The sequence below is a fragment of the Natrix helvetica genome, assembly GCF_964273705.1.
Source record: "Natrix helvetica genome assembly, chromosome: 13".
Lineage (NCBI taxonomy): Eukaryota > Metazoa > Chordata > Lepidosauria > Squamata > Natricidae > Natrix > Natrix helvetica.
The window spans coordinates 7878778-7903538 of record NC_138557.1 but is presented as its reverse complement, the minus strand read 5'-3'; the positions used below and the strand labels follow the sequence as shown (position 1 = coordinate 7903538).

At 45.6% G+C, this 24761-nt stretch overlaps 2 protein-coding genes across 2 annotated transcripts in view; one reads left to right on the top strand and one right to left on the bottom strand.

Moving 5' to 3' along the window:
* The window catches only part of MAPK8IP3 (mitogen-activated protein kinase 8 interacting protein 3), a 68381-nt gene extending 53429 nt beyond the window's left edge, over positions 1-14952 (top strand). Inside the window, exons 22-32 of the mRNA XM_081965961.1 lie at positions 758-944; positions 1743-1865; positions 3159-3239; positions 4166-4233; positions 5171-5319; positions 6887-7058; positions 8071-8184; positions 8543-8581; positions 9398-9580; positions 10861-11004; positions 11974-14952. Of these exons, the coding sequence (XP_081822087.1) occupies positions 758-944; positions 1743-1865; positions 3159-3239; positions 4166-4233; positions 5171-5319; positions 6887-7058; positions 8071-8184; positions 8543-8581; positions 9398-9580; positions 10861-11004; positions 11974-12095 (1382 nt within the window). The 3' untranslated portion in view covers positions 12096-14952. The remainder of the gene's footprint in view (positions 1-757; positions 945-1742; positions 1866-3158; positions 3240-4165; positions 4234-5170; positions 5320-6886; positions 7059-8070; positions 8185-8542; positions 8582-9397; positions 9581-10860; positions 11005-11973) is intronic.
* A 2100-nt stretch (positions 14953-17052) lies between these two features.
* On the bottom strand, positions 17053-23715 carry NME3 (NME/NM23 nucleoside diphosphate kinase 3). Its single transcript, XM_081966046.1, has 5 exons — positions 23545-23715; positions 21193-21323; positions 20777-20878; positions 19375-19487; positions 17053-18039 (listed from the first exon to the last, which is right to left on the bottom strand). Exons 1-5 carry the CDS (start codon positions 23585-23587, stop codon positions 17919-17921), a joined length of 510 nt encoding a protein of 169 aa, XP_081822172.1. The 5' UTR covers positions 23588-23715; the 3' UTR covers positions 17053-17918.
* Between the last annotated feature and the right edge of the window lie 1046 nt (positions 23716-24761).

Here is a 24761-nt window from a genome sequence, read left to right as displayed (position 1 = left end):
ACCTGTCAATTGCAAAAGACCCCACCGCTTGGATCTGCATACATGCTACATTAATACATTACAACATCCTCTTAGGCAGAATTTGATAGAATAGAATAGAATTCTTTTTTGGCCAAGTGTATTTGGACACACAAGGAATTTGTCCTTGGTGCCGATGCTCTCAGTGTATATAAAAAGACAAGATACGTTCGTCAAGAATCATAAGGTGCAACACTTAATGATAGTCATATAGGGTACAAATAAACAATCAGGAAACAATATCAATATAAATCGTAAGGATACAAGCAATAAAGTTACAGTCCTGCAGTCATAAGTGGGAGGAGATGGGTGATAGGAAGGATGAGAAGACTAATAGTAATAGTAATGCAGCCTTAGTGAATGGTTTGACACTGGTGGGGGAATTATTTGTTTAGCAATTGGCATATAAAGGCCAACATCAGCTAAAGAACTGGCAGCTGTCCCTTCACACTGTTGGGAATAGATAATCACATTGGCCTATCTGATTTGATAGTTAGATAAAAATGCCAAATCCAGTCTAGATATCTAGCTGGCTAGGTGACCAATCCTAATTTTTAAAATTTATATCCTACGGGACTCCCGGCAGCTCTGAATGATTTTGCCTTTTAAAATTTATGATGTGTTTTTTGGGGGCTGGGGCTTATTTTCTCTATTAATTGCTGGACGAATATCTGTTAAAAGTGACCACTCTTCTTGTTCATCTTTTCCTTCATCTTTAATGTCACCATCCTGCCTTTAGACGAAGTGGCTGCAACGTGCAATGGTAGGATCGATCCATCCCAGTCCACCGAGGAGGCCACTGAAGCCACGGAGGTGCCAGAGAACGGCGTGAACGAAATGGAGCCAGCCCCCGTCCGGACTGGCCCCCTTACAGAACATGTGTTTACCGATCCGACTCCAGCTCAGGCACCTGCAAGGCAGAACAGGTAAAAGAGGCGTTGCTTGTCCTTGTCCTGGAAAGTCCCAGGGACTCAGCAACGAATTAGAACAGATGGGAAAGGGGCATTCAGTTGCGGAAGAGAGAATGCCATGTTAAAGCTGTCAGAGTTTGTTGCAAAAATCCAATCCGGAAAGCACACAGAGATAACTGATTCAGCAGATTTCATTAACTTCTTTATATACATAACAATGCATGAATAAATGTACAATACCAGCAGCAGATTCTTCCAACGTGGTAGTGGGGAGAGATTGTAAGCAGGTTCAAACACACGCAGGCTATGCAGAGCATGTCTCTTTTAGTTTCTGTTCAGAGCTAAGCCACGCCTAGATGCCAAACTGTTTCAGCTCCCATTGGCTGACCTTGCTACTAAGGCTTATTCATTGGCTGACCTTGATACCATGTCTCTGCCGGTTCATGAATATTCTGACAAAAGCTTGGCCAGGTATAAGTAGACCTCAACTTACAACCGTTGAGTAGTTTATTTATGACAGTTGAAGCATCCCAGGGTCACTTGATAGTCATCCACAACCTTTGCACCCGGTTTCCTACAAGCAAAATCAGCGGGAGAGGCCAGATTCACTTAACAACCGCTTGATTCGCATAACAACTGCAATGATTCACTTAAGCTACCATAGCAAAAAGGTCATAGAATCGGGCATGACTCACTAAAGAACTACCTTGCTTAGCAACATAAACTCTGGTCCCAATTGTGAGGATTACCTGTATAAAGCATTTTTCCCCTTGTACCATCAGACACTTTAAAAAGGGATGTTTTTTCTGCCAGTGAGAATGGACATCCAAAAACGGAGTCGAGCGCGGCGGTGCCAGATCAAGAGGCAAATGGCAATGCAGTGGGTGCTACCACCAGTGCCGCCCCCACCATGTGGCTTGGAGCACAGAACGGCTGGTAGGAATCTCAGGCTTTGTTTTCACAGCACTTCTATTACTAATGCCGTCAGATCTCAGTGGGAGAGACACTTTGGTCTAGTCGAACCATGAGTTCAAGTCCCACCTTAGCCATGAAAGCCGGCTGGATGACTTTGGGCCAATCACTAGGCGATTGTGAGTTTTGTTCCCACCTTAGATATGAAAGCCAGATGGATGACTTTGAGCCAATCATCAGGAGATTGTGATTCTAGTCTCACCTTAGGCATGAAAGCCAACTGGGTGACTTTGGACTAACTACCAGGAGATTGTGAATTCTAGTCCCACTTTAGGCATGAAAGACAGATGGATGACTTTGGGCCAATCACCAGGAGATTGTGAGTTCTAGTCCTGCCTTAGGCCTGAAAGCCAGATGGGTGACTTTGGGCCAATCACCAGGAGATTGTGAGTTCTAGTTCCGCTTTAGGCCTGAAAGCCAGATGGATGACTTTGAGCCAATCACCAGGAGATTGTGAGTTCTAGTTTCCCCTTAGGAATAAAAGCCAACTGGGTGACTTTAAGATGCATGGACTTTAATTCATGCTGGTTGGAGAATTCTGGGAGTTGAAGTGTAGGCATCTTAAAGTTGCTCTATTTGAAAAACACCGATCTTAACTGTCAGGGGAAGATATTTCACCCTGAACTAGATGAGGCTTAGACCGCGGCGTTTCCAAACAGCATTATCTTTAAGGTGCGAAGAAAAGAAATAAAATCCCGGAAAACATATTCTAATAAAAAACAAACTTTAATATAAAAATAATAAATGGAAATAAAACAAAATTATCTAATTGTTACATTTTGATAGAAGCAATTCCGTCTCCCAGTTTCCTGGTAGACGGACAAAGATCAAAAGGGAAGGAGAAGTCTCTGGAATGTGTGAAGTAATAAAAAAGATAAGTATGCGCAGTACATCATTGTCAGATAAGACCTTATGACCTGCGCAGTAACTCTTTCAGTTTAACTATTTAGTTTCAATTGGTCAGTTCAGGCTAGCAAACAATTTAACGCAGTGACATTAACTAGGTAAAAAGCAAGCTCTCCTTCTATTTGTCTCTATTTGTGACAATTTCTTAGTCTTTGTAGGTTTTTTTGCAACTTGCCATTGGCTTACTTTAAGATTTTTTTTTTCAATGTCAGATCTGGCTTATAGCTGAGGTTTTTGCCAAAGAATTCCAACCAGACTTGAGCCTGTTTAGCTTCTGAACTGAAAGAAGATTATCCAGAGGCTGCCACTCCACTGTCAACCTAATCCTGTCTAATATTCCCTCCTTGCCAGGCTATATGTACACTCAGCAGTATCAAACTGGAAGAAGTGCCTACATTCCATCAAGTTGAAGGATTCAGTACTAAGTTTGGTGTAAGTAGACAAGATGAATTTGGGTGTTTTATGGATAAATATGTATGGAATGATGGATGATATTTCTTGTTAAAATAAAATGAAAAGAATCAGAGCGTGCATATTTGCATTTAAGGTCTCTCTCTCTCTCATCTCTCTCTCATCTCTTTCTCCTTTCTCTCTCATCTCTCTCTCTTTCTCTCCTTTCTCTCTTACCTCTCTCCATCTCTGTCTCTCTCTCTCTCATCTCTCTCTCTCTCTCGCTCATCTCTCTCTCTTTCTCTCATCTTTCTATTTGTCTCTCTCATCTCTCTTTCTCTCCTTTTTCTCTCACCTCTTTCTTTCTCTGATCTCTCTCCTTTTCATCTCTTTCTCTCTCATCTCTCTCTTTCTTTCTCTCTCATCTCTCTCTCTCTCATCTCTCTTTCTCTCTCATCTCTCTCTTTCTCTCCTTTTTCTCTCACCTCTTTCTCTCTTTCTCTGATTTCTCTCCTTCTCATCTCTTCTCTCTCTCTCATCTCTCTCTTTCTCTCCTTTTTCTCTCACCTTTTTGACTCTTTCTCATCTCTTTCTCTCTCTCTCATCTCTCTCTTTCTCTCTCTCTCATCTCTCTCTTTCTCTCTCTCTCTCTCATATATGCCTCTCTCTGCCTCTGTCTCTCTTCCTCTCTCCTATCTATCAAATTTCTACACTGCCTGGCTCACCTGTCTGATTCTGGGTGGTTTCTTACATACCAGCTCCAATCTCAAAAAAGCTATATTACACCCTGCATTACTGCTATTGCTTACTTTGCTGTTATTTTTCACTCAAAAGAAAGATATTTAGGATGCCAAATTTCTACGGTTATCATACGGCAGAACTTTCAAATACACATCATTCTGTTCCACCTCAAAGATTTTGTACATGTAACTTCAAAAATTATGTTCCTCTCTCCTCTCTGTATGTAGGCATGTGAAAGGACGAGTTCTTGTGGCTCTGGCAGATGGGACCCTTGCCATATTCCACCGGGGAGAAGGTAAGGTGGAGGGGGGGCAGGATGGCCATGACATCTCACTCGTGTCGGGGGCATCTATGGCGGCCTGGGGGAATCCACTGTCTCCAGTGGAGGAGGAAGGCAAGACCAGGGAGAGTGCCAAAGCCTTATCCTCCAGAGAAGCCTTCCTATCCCTCTCAGGCCACTCAAGAGGACCCCCAGAAAGTGGTGCAGGCTGCATCAAGGGCCTAGGGCAAACCTATGGCACATGTGCCACAGATGGCACATGGAGCACTATCACATGAGCCGTCGCCCCAGCTCAGCTCCACTGCGCATGCGCATGCTCCTCCCACCGGCCAGCTGATTTTCAGATCTCTGCCACGCACGCGGGAGATGCATAAGCATGCGTGGCCGGGAGGGGGGGGGATGCCTGTCCCCTGTGCCCCGTTTTCCGTCTCAGAAGGCTTTAGGGAGGCCTGCTAGGCCCAAAATGGGACGCGGGGGGGTTGCCTGTGCATGCACGGGGCGGGGGGAGCACAGGGGAGTGGCGTGCACATGTGTAGGGGGAGGGGTGCACACGGGGTGGTGATGGTGTGCGCACATTGCATTATAGATGTCGGTGTACCCGTGCATGTGCTTTCGGCACGCAAGGAGAAAAAGGCTAGCCATCCCTGCCTCAGGCACTGGAGGGCAAGTGCTTAGCCCAGCCCTCAAGCCCCCAGGGCACTGGGACCTCACAGTCCTGAGCTGCGTGCAGTCCTCCCGGTCTCCGTTTTCGCTGGCAGACTGCTGCAGGAGACCGTTGCACGGCCCTCCTGAGCTCTGCTTTTTGCTGGCAGAGGCGCCGCGGGCTGGTCCTTCAATGTTTCCGGGGCAGATCTAAGCACTTTGAGTTTGACACCCCTGCTCCCGAGGATTCCACTCTCAAGACATTTCTTCTTCTCTTCTCCTCCCCCTTCCTCTTCCCATTTTCCTCTAGATGGCCAGTGGGACCTCAGCAACTACCACCTCATGGATCTAGGCCACACCCATCATTCCATCCGTTGCATGGCTGTGGTGTACGAGAGTGTGTGGTGTGGCTACAAGAACAAAATCCACGTCATCCAGCCAAAGACAATGCAGATCGAGGTACCGGGAGTATCTCATTTGGGGTTCTACTGCTATCTTTAGGAGGGCCCGTCCTGCTCTCTGCTTTTCCGTGGGAATACTAAAAGTTCAATTTACTTTGACCAATAAGGGTACGTGAATCAGCCAGAAACTATCCAGAGGTTGTGATCACTGTAGAGAAGAACACACAAGCTTTTAGGGGCGCGGTGGCTCAGGGGCTAAGGCGCCGAGCTTGTCGATCAAAAAGGTCAGCAGTTCCACGGTTCGAATCCCTAGCGCCGCGTAATGGAGGGAGCTCCCGTGACTTGTCCCAGCTTCTGCCAACCTAGCCGTTCGAAAGCACGTAAAAAATGCAAGTAGGAAAATAGGAACTTCCTTTGGTGGGAAGGTAACAGCGTTCCGTGCGCCTTTTTTGCGTTGAGTCATGCCGGCCACATGGCCATGCAGACGTCTTTGGACAGCGCTGGCTCTTTGGCTTTGAAACGGAGATGATCCCCACCCCCTAGAGTTGGGAACAACTGGCACATATGTGCGAGAGGAATCTTTACCTTTAAGCTTTTATGGATCAGACCACTTGAAACAGGGGTGCCTACAGGGCTTCAGCTGCATCCTGTAAGATTTTGGTGTTTCTGGTCCCCCCCCCCCCTTCCTCCTGAACTATTCCTGGAGTTGTAATCAAACTATAATTTTTCATGGGCCAGGAAAAAAAATGTATCAAACAAATTGAGGGGGGGGGGAGACCTCACTGATGTTATTTATTCCACTTTTAAATAAATTTAAATTAAATCAAGGTGAGATTATGTCCTGGCCTGGCTGAATTCTTGACTCCATCTACTTTGGGTTGTTCCACCCTTGTGCCAGTCAGAAGTCAACAATAGCTCTTTCTTGGGGGGCAACCCCCCCCCCCCTGCTTATGGATTAATAGATAACGTAATGCAAGTTACTTTTTAAAAACCACATTTTTTTATTTTTAAACAAACAAGTACAGAAAAACATAAAACCATCTTCCAGTTTCATACAGTGTGTCAATTGGTTACAAAACTTTTGTACATTCTCACTATAATCTTCACTTACAATTATATAGAATCTCGTATTATCAATCTGATATATATGTATACAATTATTATCATTATTAAACACTTCTTTGACTATCAATACTTCATTTTATGTGAGATATTCTAAATTTTGAGTAAATTTATATTATGGCATTTCGTTACATCATCCTAAATCCATCCAGCAGTAATACATCTTTATAAAATCCTTTGTCTAACCATTGACAAGTCCCATGTTTTATAAAATTGTTTATCTTTGGTTACAAAACTTGTGTGCATCCTCTCCATAGTCCTCACTTACAAATTATATAAAATCTCATATTATCAATCTAATATATATGTATACAGTATTATCATTGTTAATGCAAATTGCTTTTAAGCAAAGCAACTGAGATCATTATTGGGAAAGCTATCATTTTAGAATATTCCGGCTGATATTTGAGGTTGCGATGTGCTAGTGGACACACAGGAAACCAAAGAAAGTTAGGTTTGTAACTGTCATAAAATCAAAGCTTCCTTCCTTGATGCTTTTCCAGAAGTCCTTCGATGCCCATCCTCGCCGGGAGAGCCAGATCCGGCAGCTGGCCTGGATTGGAGATGGAGTTTGGGTTTCCATCCGTCTAGACTCCACTCTACGGCTCTATCATGCCCACACTCATCAACATCTTCAGGATGTGGATATCGAGCCCTACGTCAGCAAAATGTTAGGTAAAATGAAATGGCATTGGAAGCCTTTTAGTTCTTTTTCCTTGCTGCTCCGTGTGCCTAGCACTGCCTCTCACAATAGTGTCCTCCTATGGGCCTTGAAGCAGGGGTGAATTGCTACCGGTTCGGGCCGGTTTGCCAGAACCGGTAGCAAAAATGCTACGGGTTCACTCTAGCACTTTAAATGTTTTAAAATGTAAAAAAAAAAAAAGTTTCACCAATCACGTGGCACAGCTGATTGTTGCACAGCTGATCGTTGGAACTTTTAAAAAAACATTTTAAAGCATTTAAAGTGCTAGAGTAAACCAGTAGCATTTTTGCTACTGGTTCGGGCCAACCGGTCCGAACCGGTAGCATTTTTTTTTACTACCGGTTTTGGGGAAAATGCTAAAAAAAAGTTTAAAAAGAGGTTCCGACGATCAGCTGTGACAATCAGCTGTGCCGCACGATCGTGGGAACCTTTTTGTGTGTGTGAAGTCCAGCTGCTTTTGCATGGTGTGTGAGTCAGTTGTGTAGCTTTTGTGTTGTTTTTGTGTAAAGTGTGATCGTTGGTTTTTGAGCTCTCTGTGAGGTGCCTGCTTGTTGCCGGCTGGTCACCTGACCACCAAGCCATGCCCACCAAGCCACGCCCACAGAACCGGTAGGGAAAATTTTTTGAATCCCACCACTGCCTTGAAGTCCCCAGCGAGCTTGCTTGAATAGCTGTCAGGCCCAAGTAAGCCAGAATAAGAGATGAGTTTAAAGCGTTAAAAGTTTATTCCATCCTACATCTACACAAAAATCTGACCTACTGATGGCCAAAACAAATTAGCACTAGATAAACAAATTAGCACTAGAACTGAACATAGGTCTCATGTGGCTGTGTAAGGATTCCAAGCTAATGACATGTTTAACCCTGCCTTCCAGCTCAGCCTGGTCCTCTCCTATAGTAGCTAGCTAATGTTTACAGATCTTTCTTGTTCTTTTGGTGTTGCTTGGACGATACCAACCGATGACATATTGCTCTCCTATTCAGGGACTGGAAAATTGGGTTTCTCCTTTGTGCGAATCACAGCTTTACTCATCGCTGGCAACCGCCTGTGGGTCGGCACGGGCAACGGAGTGGTCATTTCTATCCCTTTGACCGAGAGTAAGTGGTTGACTTTTGCATGTTTTCAATCATTTCCTCTCTTGTATGAAGAAACGTCAGAATTTTCTCAAATGCTTTTCATCACTGGAAGCTTTCAAGGAGAGACCGGCCTGCCATCTGTCAACAATCGTGTAGGGTCTGCTGTGGGGGGTTGGACTAGATGACCTACAAGGTCCCTTCCAACTCTGTTAATCTGTTACCTATTCCGTCTGTGAAGAAAGAAATGATTTCCATTAAAACGACACGTGTTTCTGCTGAGATTCTCTTTTAGCTATTCTCTCAATAACCGTTTTTTTTTCCTTTTTCTCTCCCCACAATCTCTTCTTTTTCTCTCTCCTTGCTGTCTCCTCTGCCTTAGCTGTAGTCCTTCACCGAGGTCAACTTCTTGGGCTCAGGGGTAAGTACTAAACCAGGGGTCTCCAAAGTTCGCCACTTTAAGACTTGTGAACTCCCAGAATTCCCCAGCCACCATGGCCGGCTGGGGGAATTCTGGGAGTTGAAGTCCACAAGTCTTAAAGGGGCCATCTTTGGAGACCCCCTGTACTAAACCAACAACGGATTCCTAGATTTGGCTATTTAAGCATTCCACTCATTTTTCTGTCCCTTGATTCACCTTCTGACTACTCTCCTTTGGGCCATTTATTCATTCCCCCTCCCCTTCCATTAAGAAATTGCCGGGGAATGGAACAGGTGAAATAGCGGGATGAATAGTGGATGACACGATTGGGGATAATTATAGTCCACACTGCCTGAAAGCACAAGATTAGGAGATTATCGGTGGTGAAATCCTGCCAGTTTAACAACCGGTTCGGTGATTGCGTGTTAGCGTGCACGCTTTGCTCACACATGCACCTGATGTGCGCTGCGTGCTGCACGCATGTGTACAGTTTCACCAAAACTTACCTTCCATGTTACTTCATGGGAGTAACATAGCTGACATGATAATCAGCTGAGAGGATATAGATAAGTGCAAGGGCAAGCAGGCGGGCCAATCCGATCCTCGGAATGAACCGGTTCACTCAGCAGATCGTCGGAGTTCCCGATTCGCCCGAACCGGCTGAATCCCACCCCTGGAGATTATTCCATAACATTTCCCAGATGCCCTGTGAAAGGAAGTTATGAATGAATCAGTTTTAATACCTGCAATGGGGAGAAACCATCCCTCTTCTTCCACCTCGCTTGTTGACTTCCCTTTCTCTTCCTTTGGTTTCAGCCAACAAGACATCGCCAACATCTGGAGAGGGGAGCCGCCCTGGAGGTGTCATCCATGTCTACGGTGGAGATGACAGCAATGACAAGTCCACTAGTAGCTTTATCCCCTATTGTTCTATGGCGCAAGCCCAACTCTGTTTCCATGGACACCGCGATGCGGTCAAGTTCTTTGTCTCCGTACCTGGTCAGTAGTGCATCTCTCCGTCTTTCTTTGACTAACTTAAACACCAACTTTCCCCAAGCAGTTTGTGTTCCATTTATACAGGTCCAAAATATTAGTCGCTTTCTTGAAAGTCACTATTCTCCAAAGCGCCTGAGGATAAAACAAGAAGCAATGGGTGGAATCAAGGAGAAAAGCAACTTAGAAGTGAGGAGACATTTCCTGACAGTTAGAACAGTTAAATCAGTGGAACGACTTGACTCCAGAAGTTGTGAATGCCCCAACACTGGAAGTTTTTAACAAGAGATTGGATAACCATTTGTCTGAAGTGGTGTAGGGTTTCTTGCCTAAGCAGAGGGTTGGACTAGAAGACCTCCAAGGCCCCTTCCAACTCTTCTCTTCTACCCTACTCTACCCTACTCTACCCTACTCTACTCTCTCCATCTGAAAGGCTAATACATAGAATTCTGGTAATTTGTGAACTCGACATAAGTGTTCTGCAAAAAAGGGACCAGATACTGCACTTGATCTTAGCCAAAATGCTGAGAAACAAATAGTTTTTGTTTTCATTTTACACATTAACGTTTTAGATGTATCACTTGGGTAACAACTGCATTAACATAGTAATAGAGAAGGGAATGTTATATTGTGTGAATTATTTTGCTAGCTGTTAGTATATTATTGCATTTATTTGCTTCACTCTCTTTGTTTTATCCTTCTAAATTTTTCTGACCGTTGACTAAATAAATATTGATTGCAACAAAAAAAAGGAACAAAACAAGTTATAAACGCTGTATTTACCACTAGGTTTGAATCACTGTATTCATGACACTAAGGGACGTGGTGGCTCAGTGGCTTAGACACTGAGCTTGTCCATCAGAAAGGTTGGTAGTTTGATGGTTCAAATCCCTAGCGCCGCGTAACGGAGTGAGCTCCCATTACTTGTCCCAGCTTCTGCCAACCTAGCAGTTCGAAAGCACGTAAAAAATGCAAGTAGAAAAATAGGTACCATCTTTGGTGGGAAGGGAACAACGTTCTGTGTGCCTTCAGCTTTTAGTCATACCGACCACATGACCACAGAGGCATCTTCGGACAGCGCTGGCTCTTTGGCTTTGAAACAGAGATGAGCACCTCCCCCTAGAGTCGGGAATGGCTAGCACATATGTGCGAAGGGGGGGGGGAGAAACCTTACCACTTCCATGCCAATCCTGATTCATTTTGCCTCAAGCTGCTCTTCCAAAGTCTTGTCCGCTTCTCAAAAGGTTGGGGTGGAGCTTCTGCTAATTAGCTCTACGTCCTTCTAGGGAATGTCCTTGCCACATTGAATGGGAGTGTCCTGGATAGTCCTTCAGAGAACCCCAGCACAGATACCGTTGAGGAGGAAGGACAGAAGCTGAAAAACGTCCTCGTGTTAAGTGGGGGTGAAGGATACATAGACTTCCGGATTGGTGAGTTTCGCAGCGCATTCTTCTCTATTGCCACAGCTGAGGATAATGACCAGAGGTGGTATTCAGCTGGGTTTGACCGGTTCTGGTGAACCCGTAGCAGAAATTTTGAGTAGTTCAGAGAACCGGCAAATACCACCTATGACTGGCCCCACCCCTGATCTATTCGCTGCGTCCCAGCCTCCGAGTCCCAGCTGATGGCCGGTCTATTGCTTCCTCCCAGCTGATCGGCTTGGTCTTTTTCTGTTGCCCTGCACAGGAGAACGGAGCTGTAAAGCAGGCTAGTGGGGAGGGAATCAGGATTTTGCAGTATCCTTTCCCTGGAGTGAGGAGGGAATGGGGATTTTGCAGTATCCTTTCCCCGGAGTGGGGAGGGAATGGGGATTTTGCAGTGTCCTTTCCCTGGAGTGGGGAGGGAATGGGGATTTTGCAGTATCCTTTCCCTGGAGTGGGGAGGGAATGGGGATTTTGCAGTATCCTTTCCCTGGAGTGAGGAGGGAATGGGGATTTTGCAGTATCCTTTCCCTGGAGTGGGGAGGGAATGGGGATTTTGCAGTATCCTTTCCCTGGAGTGAGGAGGGAATGGGGATTTTGCAGTATCCTTTCCCTGGAGTGGGGAGGGAATGGGGATTTTGCAGTATCCTTTCCCTGGAGTGGGGAGGGAATGGGGATTTTGCAGTATCCTTCCCCTGGAGTGGAGAGGGAATGGACATTTTACAGTATTCTTCCTCTGGAGTGGGGAGGGAATGGGGATTTTGCAGTATCCTTTCCCCGGAGTTGGGAGCCCATTTTTGCTGGCAGAGCACTTGGGCCACCACAGGTGCCCCTGACATGAGTGACGTCAAGCTGGCCATGCCCACCACGCCCACCCCAGTCCCCCAGAGGTCAGCCACAACCCTGATGCGGCCCTCAATGAAATCGAGTTTGACACCTCCACCCCACTCTATTCTTTTGCTCTTCTTCCTTCTGAAGGAGACGGAGAAGATGACGAGACCGAAGAAAACACCGGCGACGTTGTCCAGGTGAAGCCAATCCTCTCCAAGGCTGAACGAAGCCACATCATCGTCTGGCAGGTGTCCTATATCCCGGAATGAGCCTCTCTTCCTCCTCCTGCCAGTATAATTTTCTTCCTTCTACTGACACCCACTTCCCGAATGCCAATATGTACATACAGAACTTTTGCATAATTCCTACCGCTGGCCTGTCCGATCCCAGATAACTACAACCATTCCTGTGCCATATCAGTGGCTCCCTCTCTCTCCAGGTTGATGGTCTTGAGTTGGTGGGACTTTTTAGACTGGCTGGGTTACCGTTGACTTTCCGGCAGGAGGGAATTTTGAGATGAAGTCTGTTGCATCAGAAGTCAAAACACAAAGGAAGACCACACACCCTTGGCTCAGAAGGACTGGACCACTTTTCCAAGGCAGCTCCCTCCTTCTCTTCCTTCCTTCCTTCCTTCCTTCCTTCCTTCCTTCCTTCCTTCCTTCCTACCTGCATGGAGAAAAGTACCTATGAACTGCTTAACTGGCTTAACTCCCTTTGCCACCATGGAAACTGTGTCGACAGTTGGATTGGTCTCCAAGCCAGTATGAGCGAGGTGTTTTTGAGAGGAACCAATATCCCTTTCCTTTCTCCTTTCACAATTATTCTGTGAGGTCCAGGCACGAATATTGGAAGCGATCTGAACTTGGCTAAAGTATCTTAAAATCTGTACCAGGAAAGTTTGCAGGTATGTTTGGGGAATAAGAGCCACTTGTCAGCAGTTGGCATTTGTATCAAGAATTATGGGCTCTGGGCACAGGATGACTAAATTTATTTTAATTGGGCACCTGTGGGTTCACCGCGGTCTAGGCACCCGTCTGGAAACCGTTCTGGGGCTCTTTGAAGGCGCAGAAGGATAGAGATGCAGTAAAGATAATAAGGGTTTACCAGATGAGTGTTTGGGATCTTGCTTACAGCAAGCCAGAAAAATCTGAACCTTCTTCCTCCTTGAAATATTGCCGTATTCCAGATCTGAGTTGGATGGATATTTTGGGAGGGTGAAGCCACTTTTGATATATCTGGGGTGGTCTGCTGGGAGCTGCAGGAATGTAGGTCACCAAATCTTTCAGGTTATCTGTCTCGGAAAAAGAAGAGTCAGGGTAGAAACTAAGAGAATTCAAGCAAACATGGAAGACAAATGGGTCAGAGGATGTAGGAGTGGAATCTGCAGAGAGAGAGAGAGAGGCAATTGTCCGGGAGAAGGAAGTAGGGAAGAGGGAAAGTGGAGGACAGCTGGAGGTTCAGAAGGCCTTCCTTCTTAGACTAGGACTTGTAGAAGTAGCAAAAGAAATCTGAGGCAGATGAGGACAGTGTTAGAGTCTGATGAGAAGCTGCTAAGGTGATGAAATTTACCTTCTATAAAGATAACAGTGTTTGGAGGTGGTTCAAAGGCTGATGAACTTCAGATCCCAGGACCATCCCAGATGGTCTTAGTATCCCCTTCTAGCCTTTCTCAGCTGGCTGCCTTCCAGCTGGGTCTATAAAGGCAATTCCCCCAGTGAGTTAAAGCCAGCTTCTAGGGCAGGGTTAAACACTCAAAGAGCCATAAAGGTCCTAACTGGAAGCCCTCCATTCAATTCTTAAGCCGACTGTAAGTCTGCTTTCCACCCACCATAGAGTCTCCTCCTAGCGCGGCGTCCTTTTTCTGTCCTAACCGAAAGCCCTATCAATTGTGGAGCTGACCGGCGACGGGGAGCCACAGCAGAGAGATGAAAGAGCCACATGCGGCTCTGGTTGCTGCCCCCTGTTCTAGGGTCTTCATCAACACATCTGCGTTGGCTTCTTCTTGCCCTTCTTTCAACTACCCAGTCTGGCCTATAACCCTGGGGGTTAGTTGGTGGTCTCCTGACCTGCTTGGCTTTTGGAGATCACCAGGTGCTGCCACCTACCTAGAGGTATCAGGACTACCTTTCCCCAAAACTCTAAATCCACCCGGCCGAAAGGGAATTCACAAGTTGTCCTTCTAACACAAAGGGGTAGCAAGTCGAGGGAGGTTGATACAAACCCATCCAGGCAACAAAATTGGCTCCGTGAGAAAAAAACAAATGGGTGGTTGAAGCCGCTGTGCTATTCATGTCTCAGAAAGAAAGCCAGCTGTTCTTAGTTCGATGGGATTTGCTTCTTGGTAAAGCTACCGAGCACTGCATTTTCCCAAGGGGAGAATGAATAAACAAACATGTATAAAGACAGAGAGTGCGCGCTTAGGCTGGGCACCCTACAAGAACGTTTCTCGGCTACTTTAAGAAATCAAATCATGGAGAATTCTGGGAGTTGAGGCCGACACTTCTTAAAAGTGGCCGAAGTTAAGAAACTCTGCAAAGGAAAAATAAAAATAAGCAGAAACAAGTAGCAAAGGCACGAGAGCATATCCTGTCCTTACATACATTTGAAACCGAGTTTTGTGTCTTTCTTTGTTTTTAAAGTTTGATGAAGCCTCCAGCCTATCTCGTTTTTCTGGCATTTTTACTCGTCCTAACCTTGCTTGTCGGCTGCATCATCTGCTCCCTAGCCCTTTTGCAGTTGGGAGCAGGTTGAAAAAGAAGCACACGCGTGTGAATGGCGTGGAGGAGACAGTGAAGGAAACAGCACCCCCAAAAAAAGAATGTACTCCTTTTTTTAGGGGGGCGGTCAGCCAGCCTGGAGAAACGCTGACTTCAGGGGCCTCACAGAGAGACCTTTCCTGCTGCGATTCCACTGTGATGTATGTAAAGTTGACTTGTACGTTATAAAAGGATTTTTTTTTTAAACAAAAGATGTGTCTTGAGGCTGTAAACTCTGCTGTTTTGTTTGAAGATGTAAAGAGACGGCTATATGGAAACCAACCTCTTCCCGTGCTTTCTCCCTTCCGTGCTACCAAACAAACTGAAAAATCATATCTGTTCTGTATGTAATAAAAATGTATTACCGTCACGGGTCTGAGAGCATTGCTGAACCCCCTGAAAAAGATGGAAGCATCTTCCCACATGCAACTGCCAAGGACGGAGGCCTCCGTCTCTTACTGGAATACACAGCGGTGGAAAAAAGTGACGTCGTCAAGGGTGCATTTAGCGTTCTAAGAGGCTGGGAGATATCGTGGAGTCCTGAATGCTCTCTAAGGTCAGGGGCGGGATTCTACCTGTTTGAGCGAACCGATAGCTCCGACTATCATCTGGGAGCGAACCGGTTCGCTCTGAGTTTGAAGTGGGCCAGCCCACCTGACCCTGCGGTATAATCCCCTGTATTTCCTTTTCCGAAGCCCCATTGATCGGCACGGCAGAGTGGATTGCCGCTCTGCCGTTTTCCTCGCCAGCAGTAATGCCGAAGGTGTTTTCTGTAAATTGCACGCGCGCACACACAGCAGTGAACCGTTTGTTAAACCGGTAGGATCCCACCCAGGGGTGAAATGCTACCGGTTCGGACAGGTTCGCCTGAACCAGTAATTTAAAAAAAGCTACCAATTCGCCCGAACCGGTAGCAGAAAAAATGCTGCTGGTTCGGGCGAACTTTCCGACGATCAGCTGTGACGCGCGATTTATATTAGCTAGAAAGCAGGGTTTCCTGCTTTTTAGGTAATCTAAATTGCGTGGCACAGATCCCCCCCCCCGCTGTTCTATTTATCTTTCAGACGTGCTCAGTAGCAGGCTCCCCCCACCCTCCAGGACGTCACGTTCGTTTGCGCGCATGCGTGGAGGTGGTGCGTGCAAGTGAACTGAGCGCATGTGTGCACGCGCTCACATTTTTAAACCAGTAGCAAAGGTAAGTAGGTTTCATCCATGATCCCAGCCCTGCCTAAGGTGAGTTGTTTTCTGGCAGACATCTCGTGACCCAACTGGGTACCATCATCAGTGCCAGAAGGGGGTAGGGTTTGTTCTCTTTGTTATGTGCTGTACTGATGGCTTGCCCTGTCTGTGTTGGTAGGGTATTGTTTTTCCTTGGCAGTTCCTTGGTTAGGCTGCTGTTTATTGCTTGTTGGTCCTAGTTGGTAGTTTCTTCATTGCAGTGTTGATTACTGACTGATCTTTGGTTTGGTTTTAATCCTTGTTTTAATCTCAGTTTATCTGGGCGTTGACTGCTGGCAAGGAGGTCTTCTGTTAAAGTTGGTAAACTAATCAAAGTGAATAGCAAACAGTCCCAAAGGTGCTTTTTTAAAGGGCTGGTTTTTCTTTGAAGACGTTTCGCTTTTCATCCAAGAAGCTTCTTCAGCTCTGACTGGATGGTGGGGAACGGAAGGATTTATATTCCTTGCAGACAGCTTTCATGTATATACACGTAAATCCTTCCGTCCCCCACCGTCCAGTCAGAGCTGAAGAAGCTTCCTGGATGCAAAGCGAAATGTCTTCAAAAGAAAAACCCATAAAGTCCAGTTGCCTCCTGAAAAAGCACCTTTGGGACAGCCTTGACCTGGATGACGGAGGATCTCCAGTCATTTAAATAGTAAACGGCCTAATCAAAGAGCTAGGGGGGGGGGGGGGAATTCCTCTCAACAAGGCTGACAAGGCAAGCCGCTTGTATATAAACAGAGAGCAAACCCCACTTCCTTCTGGCACTGATGATGTGACCTACTTGGGTAATGAAATGTCCGCAAGTCAACCACCAAGCTCAGAGGGCTTCAATGCAGAGCTACAAATACGCAAAAATAGGAGCCAGCGCAGTGGTTAGAGTGCAGGACTGCAGGCTACTTCTGCTGACTGCTAGCTGCAGTTCAAGTCTCACCAGGCTGAAGGTTGACTCATCCTTCCATCCTTCCGAGGTGGGTAAAATGAGGACCCAGATGGTTGGGGGCAAGAGGCTGACTCTGTAAACTACTTAGAGGGCTGTAAAGCACTGTAAAGCGGTGTATAAGTCTAAGTGCTGTTGCTGTTCTCTTCCACTGTACGACTGCCACTTTCACTCCTCTATATTTGCTTCCGGAGTCCTTGTTTTGCAATCCCTCAAGGTGGCAGTCCTCCTCTTCTTTGTCTTCACCCAGATTCAGCCAACCACAAGCTCTAATTACACCACCTCTCTGAAAACAGGAGGAATGAAAACGGGTATCTTTCCCATGTTTTATTTTACAAAACAAAAATGCAATGTTTAAAAACAATAAGCTTGTACAGACAAACAAATATCCTCGGAAAATATTTGCAAATATTAGCTTGTGCGTCTCGTCCCAGCATTACAGTTGGTAACTTAATAGCACAGAAATCTATAAATCTTGCAGCTCTCTCTCTTTTAAGCAGGCATTCATTTGTTCCTTGTTCTATACATTTTTTTGCAACCTCAGGAGCCTAGCATATTAAAAATGAATTCTGCTGATTCTGAAGTATTAATAACTAACTTTAGGCAGGTGGAAAAATCACACTACAGTGCCCGAAATTCTGCCTTTTCAACCATTCTTGCCCCCTAAAGAGAATGAGATTAGCTTTAGCATTTAAACTGGGGGGGGGGGGGGGAGAAACCACCTCCCAGAAACTGATCATAAGGCTTTGTTCCCTCTGCCTCCCGTGAATTGGGAACAAGTTATTTTCCTTGCTTGGCAGTCAAACATAAGCTACACATTGCTCTCTTTTTACCTTGGAGCGAATTTTGGGGAGAATTAAGACGAAAGGTTAAAGAAACATTTCCCCAGCTTTGTCCAGACAGCTCAAGCAATGAAGCGAGCCAAATAAGAAATTGGGAGCAAAAAGCTTAATAATGTAAGAGGGATATTTGAAGAATTAATATCTGATTGGAAGACTGGAGCGTATTTGTGCTTTCGTAGCTCACAGATATTATTCTAACATGAGACTCGATAGCTGGAACAGGTTTTCTCAACCAATGCTGTATTTTTGACGCGAGTCAGTATGCAAATACATTCAGAAGATTCCCAGATGAGAAAGTCTGGGGGGAAAAAAACCCCAAGACATTATTTTTAATGGTTATTCATAAATCCAGTGCTCTCTGCTATCTTTCGAAGAACAGATCAGCTCCTCGGAACGGAACCAGAGTGCAATTTCTCGCTGAGCAGTCTCCACCGAATCACTGCCGTGAATCACGTTCCTACAGAGAAAGAAACGGTGGTGTAAGAGGAAGCGGAATCTACCAGGACAGCCCTTTTTATTCACAGGTTCTATAATTGTAACTACAGTATTTTTATCTCTGAATGATATCCAAGCGAGATATTCAAAGAGCCACAGTTGGCGAAGTGGTGAGAATGCATTACTACTGCAGGCTACTTCTGCAGACTTCCAGCTGCCTGCAGTTCGATCCTGATTGGTTCAAGGTTGACTCAGCCTTCCGTCCTTCCGAGGTTGGTAAAGTGAGGACCCAGATTGTTGGGGTCAATACGCTGACTCTGTAAAACTGCTTAGAGAGAGCTGTAAAGCACTGTAAAGCAATATATAAGTCTAAGTGCTATTTCCATTGCTATTGCCCTTCCTTCCTTCCTTCCTTCCTTCCTTCCTTCCTTCCTTCCTTCCTTCCTTCCTTCCTTCCTTCCTTCCTCCCTCCCTCCCTCCCTCCCTCCCTCCATCCATCCATCCATCCATCCATCTATCCCTCTCTCCCTTCACAGAGGTTAGAATGCAGTACTGCAGGCTAACTCACTACCAGCAGTTCGATCCTGACCGGCTCAAGGTTGAGTCATCCTTCCATCCTTCCAAGGTTGGTAAAATGAGGAGCCAGATTGTTGGGGGCAAGAGGCTGGCTGTGTAAACCGCTTAGAGAGGGCTGTAAAGCACTGTGAAGCGGTATAAAAGTCTTAAGGGCTATTGCTATTACTAAACTTGATAAACGTATGCAGGCTCTGATATTATCTGGTGATGGTGGTCACGGTGTTACAACCACTAATAATGCAGTGTTTGTTAATAAATATCAAGCCAAGAGTTTCTTTGAAAGAACCAGGCTCTGCTGTTTATCCCTTTAAATAGCTGGCTTGCTTAGGGACTTCCAGTCTAGATCCCTGTTAATAGAAGGAAACTACAAGCAGTTCTCGACTTAGTTCATTTAGTGAACTGTTTTAAGTTACAACAACACTGAAAAAAGTGGCTTACGGCCGTTTTTCAGACTTACTTACAGTTACCGCTGCAGCATACTCACGGTCGGTTGAGCAAAATTCAGACGCTTGGCAACCGACTCATACTTATGACGGTCGCAGTGTCCTGGGGTCATACGTGACCCCCTTTTGCGACCTTCTGACAAGGCAAGCCAATGGGGAAGCCAGATTCATTCACAACCGTGTCCCTAACTTAACAACTGCAACGATTGACTTAACTAGGGCGAGAAAGGTGAGATAAAACGGGGCAAAACTCAACTTAAACAAGCGTCTCGCTTAGCACAGGAATCTTGGGCTCAGTTGGGGTTGTATGTCGAGGACTAAGGACTTGTCAAACTCACTTGTCCACTTCGACACAGAAATCTCCTCGGATGGTTCCTGGTTTGGAATCGGCTGGGTTTGTTTCGCCAATCATCGTGCGCGCCGTTTTGACGACCTCCTGTCCTTGCCAGACCTATGGAAAGGGAAGGAAGGAGGAGAAGAGTCAAGAGCCACAACTTCGACGCGTCTCCCTTTCAGCGACCCAAAAGTTCTTGCAGGAATAATGTAATTTTGGTAAATAGTCCTGCTTTTTAAAATAAATCAATCAGGAAAACTCTCGATGAAGTAGAGAAGGCACACAAGTAAGTTCTGTGCCAACTAGCAGGAAGGATTGTGGCATCTTCTCAAAGCCAGTTAAGTCTAAGGAAACGTTAGTGCCCAAGAAAGACGCAACAAAACCTCCACAAAATGTGCACCAAAATATTCATGAAGAACTCCAGTGCTGCTTTTTAAATTCAGGCTGTTTTGAGGCTGCCCTAGAAATGTCAGATCAAAATATTGCCATTTACAGAGGCCCAAAATCAGAAGATTTTGGGCCTCTGTAAATGGAGGAGGAAACATTCTTGCCACTCAAAAGTCCCACTTGGCCAATGTTGCCTTGGCTTGATAAACATCTCAGGCCGAGTCTGGAAAACTACCTTAGTCCTTGAGCTTCTCTTGTCTCTCAGCAAGGAGAATCTGACCTCAGGAAACTCTATCTATATCTATATCTAATCTATCTCTATCTATCTATCATCTATCTATCTATCTATCTATCTATCTATCTATCTATCTATCTATCTATCTATCATCTATCTATCTATCTATTTATCTATCCATCCATCCATCTATTCTATCTCTATTTATCCTATCTATTTATCTATCTATCTATTTATCTATCCATCCATCCATCTATTCTATCTCTATTTATCCTATCTATCTATCTATCCATCCATCCATCCATCCATCCATCCATCAATCTATCTAACTATCCATCCATCCATCCATCCATCCACATACATACATACATACACACGCATAGCCATATATATATGGTTGTGTATATGTGTGTATGTTCCAGCATAACTCTGAAACGCCTTGAGCAATTTCAACCAAACCTGGTACATAGATGACTTACCTTCTGGAAACAAATACTGTGTGGTGTGTGTGTGTGTGTGTGTGTGTGTGGTAAGATACCCATAACACCCCTTGGGGTGCGTGTTCTATTAAGATACAGCCTGTTGTGCCTTAAAATGGCTTCTACTGTACTGCTGTAAAATGGCTTCTGCCATGGTAAAGGCTTCACAGTATTCCACAAGGGGGCTCCCTCTGGTAAGGGGGAAAATCCAACATTAGTAATTATGTTTGGTGCGGACATTTTCCCCTCCTATAAATAAATACCCGAGTTATCAGCTATTAGCCTCTCCTATCTATGTTCCTCACCATGGCTACAATCGGTCCCGAACTCATGAATTTCACCAAGCGGTTGAAGAAAGGACGCTCACGGAGGGAGATGTAATGTTCTTTCAGCAACTCTTCCGAAGCCTGAGCAGGAGACACATCAGGTGCAATCAATACAGATGTTTGTAAAAACACTGGATACTAAGTAAGGTGAATACTAATTGACTGTGAATTCTGCTCATTAACTTCCAGCAAAGTCTTTCAAGGGAGGATTTACAGTCACAGACCTTCTCTGGCTTTGGAGAGCTGCCAGGCCGATCTCTGCAAAACTTGGCAAGGAGTCTCGGAGAGTCACGAACCAATGAAGCGAACTGATTGTCTCCTGCAAACTCCACTCCCCTGTCGCTCCCTCTTTTATTTCCTCTGGGAGGGGCCACTCACCCACCGGCTGTTCTCACCTGCATGAGCTTCATCGCCACCAGCTTGAAGCCCTTCTTCTCAAAGCGCCGGATGATCTCGCCCACCAGATGTCTCTGTACCCCATCTGGCTTGATGGCAAGGAAAGTGCGTTCGTTCACCCCTGTAAAAGCTGGAAACAAGGAACAGGCATTATGCCCTGGCAAGATATGAAGATTTCAAAGACGGAGGAATATCTGACGAAGGGGCCTTGGCGCTCTCTGAGCTTGCTTGTTTCCTTGCAGGCGTTTCATTACCCAACTAGGTAACACCATCAGTGCTAGAAGGGAGTGGAGTTTGCAGAGAGGAGGAAGAGAATTGGGGAGTCCTTGGTGTCCTCTGAGCTTGGTTGTTTTCCTGCAGACGTTTCATTACCCTAACTAGGTAACACCATCAGTGCTAGAGGAGTGTGTTCAAGGAACCAAGAGCAAACCTCACTCCTTCCAACACTGATGATGTTACCTAGTTTGGTTCATGAGACGTCTGCAAGAAAACAAACAAGCTCAGAGAGCACCAAGGACCCCTCGTTTCAACCCCCGAGCTACAGATATTCTCCTTTATTGGTAACATGTCCATCATTCGTTTGGACAGCAGATAACAAGTCATTCTCATTATAAACAGTCTTCAGCTTACAACCACAATGGGGTCTAGAATTTCCACTGCTAAGCAAGACGGCGGTTCAGTGAGTCCTGCCTGATTCTCCCATCTTTCCTTGCCATGGTTGTTGTGACTCACTGCAGTCGTTAAACGAATCATGTCCTCTTTAAGTGAATCCAGCTTTCCCCTCCCTTCCCCCTCCTTGACTTTGCTTGTCAAAAAAAAGCTGGGAATGTCTATGGAAATCCTCAGTCATCCAGGTCCTGGTTGTGCTTTTTTCAAGAAGCAACTGGACTTTTGTTTTTTTCTTTTGAAAACGTTTCGCTTCTCACCCAAGAAGCTTCTTCAGCTCTGGTGTTGGGGAATGGAAGGACATCCACTCAGAACCGAAGAAGCTTCTTGGATGAGAAGCGAAACGTCTTCCAAGAAAAGCCAAGAAAGTCCAGTTGCCTCTCTCTCTCGAAAAAAAAAAAAAACACCTTTGGGACAACCGGCCGGGAAGGTTGCAAATCGCGTGATGCCAGGATGCCGCCTCATGCCCCTGAATTCGAATCACGTGACGGTGGGGACGAAGGGATGGTTGTGAGGATCGAGGCCACTTTTTTTAAAGCGCTGTTTTTCAAGGCCATTCATGAACTTCCCAGCCGGCTTTTGACAAGCAAAACCCAGGGGGAAGAAGGCGGCAGTAAGTGGCAAGTTGCAGTTGCGCGACACTCTCGCTTAACAATGGCACCACTTAAAAAGGAACCTCCCAGACTCTCTTTAGGTTGTAAATCGAAGACTACCTGTAGTAGTTTGTGTGTTGGCAGCATCTTCCCTTCAAGATAACTCTGTGGACAAAGAGTTGGAGAGCTGCTTGTTCACAGCAGCGATATAAAGATGTATTTTTTTAAATATAAGGAGTTTTATTACTTTTCAATAACAAACATTCCATCTTTCCTTATGCAGTGTGTTATCTGGTTACACGTATCTCTGTGCAACATTATTCCACTTTTGCCACATCTTTCACTTTCATATTAACATTATTTTAGTATGATAATATATTGAGCATTTAAACGTAATAAAACCCTCCATTTTCCTTCTTAATATCTTCTATATCGATATCGCATTAACATTAAACACGATTCTTCTCATCACACAGATACTAACTAAGGAGAAAGAGCAAATGGAATATTATACGATTTGGGAAGTCTTTTACCGATGGTTGGAGAGAGAAAAAAAGGACTTTGGAAATGAAGGCTAAAAGGCAACATATTTAGATAGAGATATAAATAAGATGAAAACTGTTAGCACGTGTATAAAGATGTTTTTAAGCATTAGCTCAAGGCCAGCATCCCAAGGGCTTCCCATAAACTGCAGCCTCATCATTGCCCCTCCTTCCTGCCCAGCCCAAGAGAAAAGGTGACTCCCCCTTGTCTGATAGTGATCTTGCCCCAGCCTCGCCCTTTTAATTCCAGATTAACCTGGAAGAGGCACCAACTGCATTTGCAAAAGGGGGGGGAGAGGCTTCCAATCCCTTGCAGTTTTTCTGGACTCAGAAGGAGGGTTCGGGTCGTTTGCACGTGGGGAGAGGAAGAACCCCCCCCCCAATCCTCACCCTGAGACGGATCCAGAAAGGACTAAGGGGTGTCTGGAAGCCTTGATACCCAGCCTGGGGGTGGGGTGGGGGGCAAGGGAGAGCAGAAGAACACGCCATGGTTACCCGCGGTTAATGAGACATCCATCCACCTGGCGCCTTCCCTTGCCTCCCTGCTCACCTGTCTGGAAGATGCTGGCAAAGAAAGCCAGCAAGAAAATCATGATGGGAGTCAGCAGCAATTCAGCAGCGGCGGCGGCGGCGGCGGCGGGGACGCGCAGGGAATCCGGAAGGGAAGCCCTGCCCGGCCGGTGTCTGGGTTTTAATGCATGCGGGCGCGTGCACGCGCCTTCCACAGGGGAGGAGCTCTGCTCGGGACTTTGGCTTTGGCGGGGCGCGCAGTTGAAAGCCGCGAAAGGCTCGCCCAGAAGACCTGTGGGCTTCAATGCCCATCCTGGCTGGCGGATTCTGGGAGTTGAGGTGGCCAAGAGGTTGAAAGTGGCCAAGTTGGATTGCGCTGCTTTAAACAGTCTCCCTTCTTTCCTCCTACCTATCTTTTCTCATCCTTATCTTCCTTCCTTCTTTCCTTCCTTCCTTTTTCATTCTTATCTTCCTTCCTTCTTCATTCTTTCCTTCCTTCCTTCCTTCCTTCCTTCCTTCCTTCCTTCCTTCCTTCCTTCCTTCCTTCCTTCCTTCCACCTACCTACCTTTTCTCATTCTCATCTTCCTTCTTTCCTTCCTTTCTTTCCTTCCTTTCTTTCCTTCCTTCCACCTACTTACCTACCTACCTACCTTTTTCATTCTTATCTTCCTTCCATTTTCATTCTTATCTTCCTTTTTAATTTTCTTTCTTTTCTTTCCTTCCTTCCACCTACCTACCTATCTTTTCTCATTCTTATCTTCCTTCCTTTTTCATTCTTTTCTTTCTTTTCTTTTTTCCTTTCTTCCTTTCTTTCTTTCCTCCCTCCCTTCTTCTCCTATTAATTGCAACATTGGATCCTGGATGTCCACGCGTGCGGCTCCTTGCAATCCAAACCACTCCTCTTAGGTTGTCTTAATCGCGATACAGGTCGTGACCATCCCTTCTGGCTTCTTGTGTTGGATACTTTTAAAAACTCTATTCTGATATTCCATAACTTGCATGGCCCTATAGAACGGTGTTTCTCAACCTTAGCTCTTCTAAAGAAGTCTGGCTGGAGAATTTTTTCCAAGTTGAAGTCCAGACTTCATAAAAGTTATGATGAAGGTTGAGAAACGCTGCAGAATATAATTGGGGTCCGGGGAGGCTTGATTCAGTACAAACAATTGCAATACATTGGCTGTATTGTTTAAAAATTATTAAAAGGGGCTAGTTGCTTTAAATGGCAATAAAAGCCTGAAACAATCAACCTGCCGACC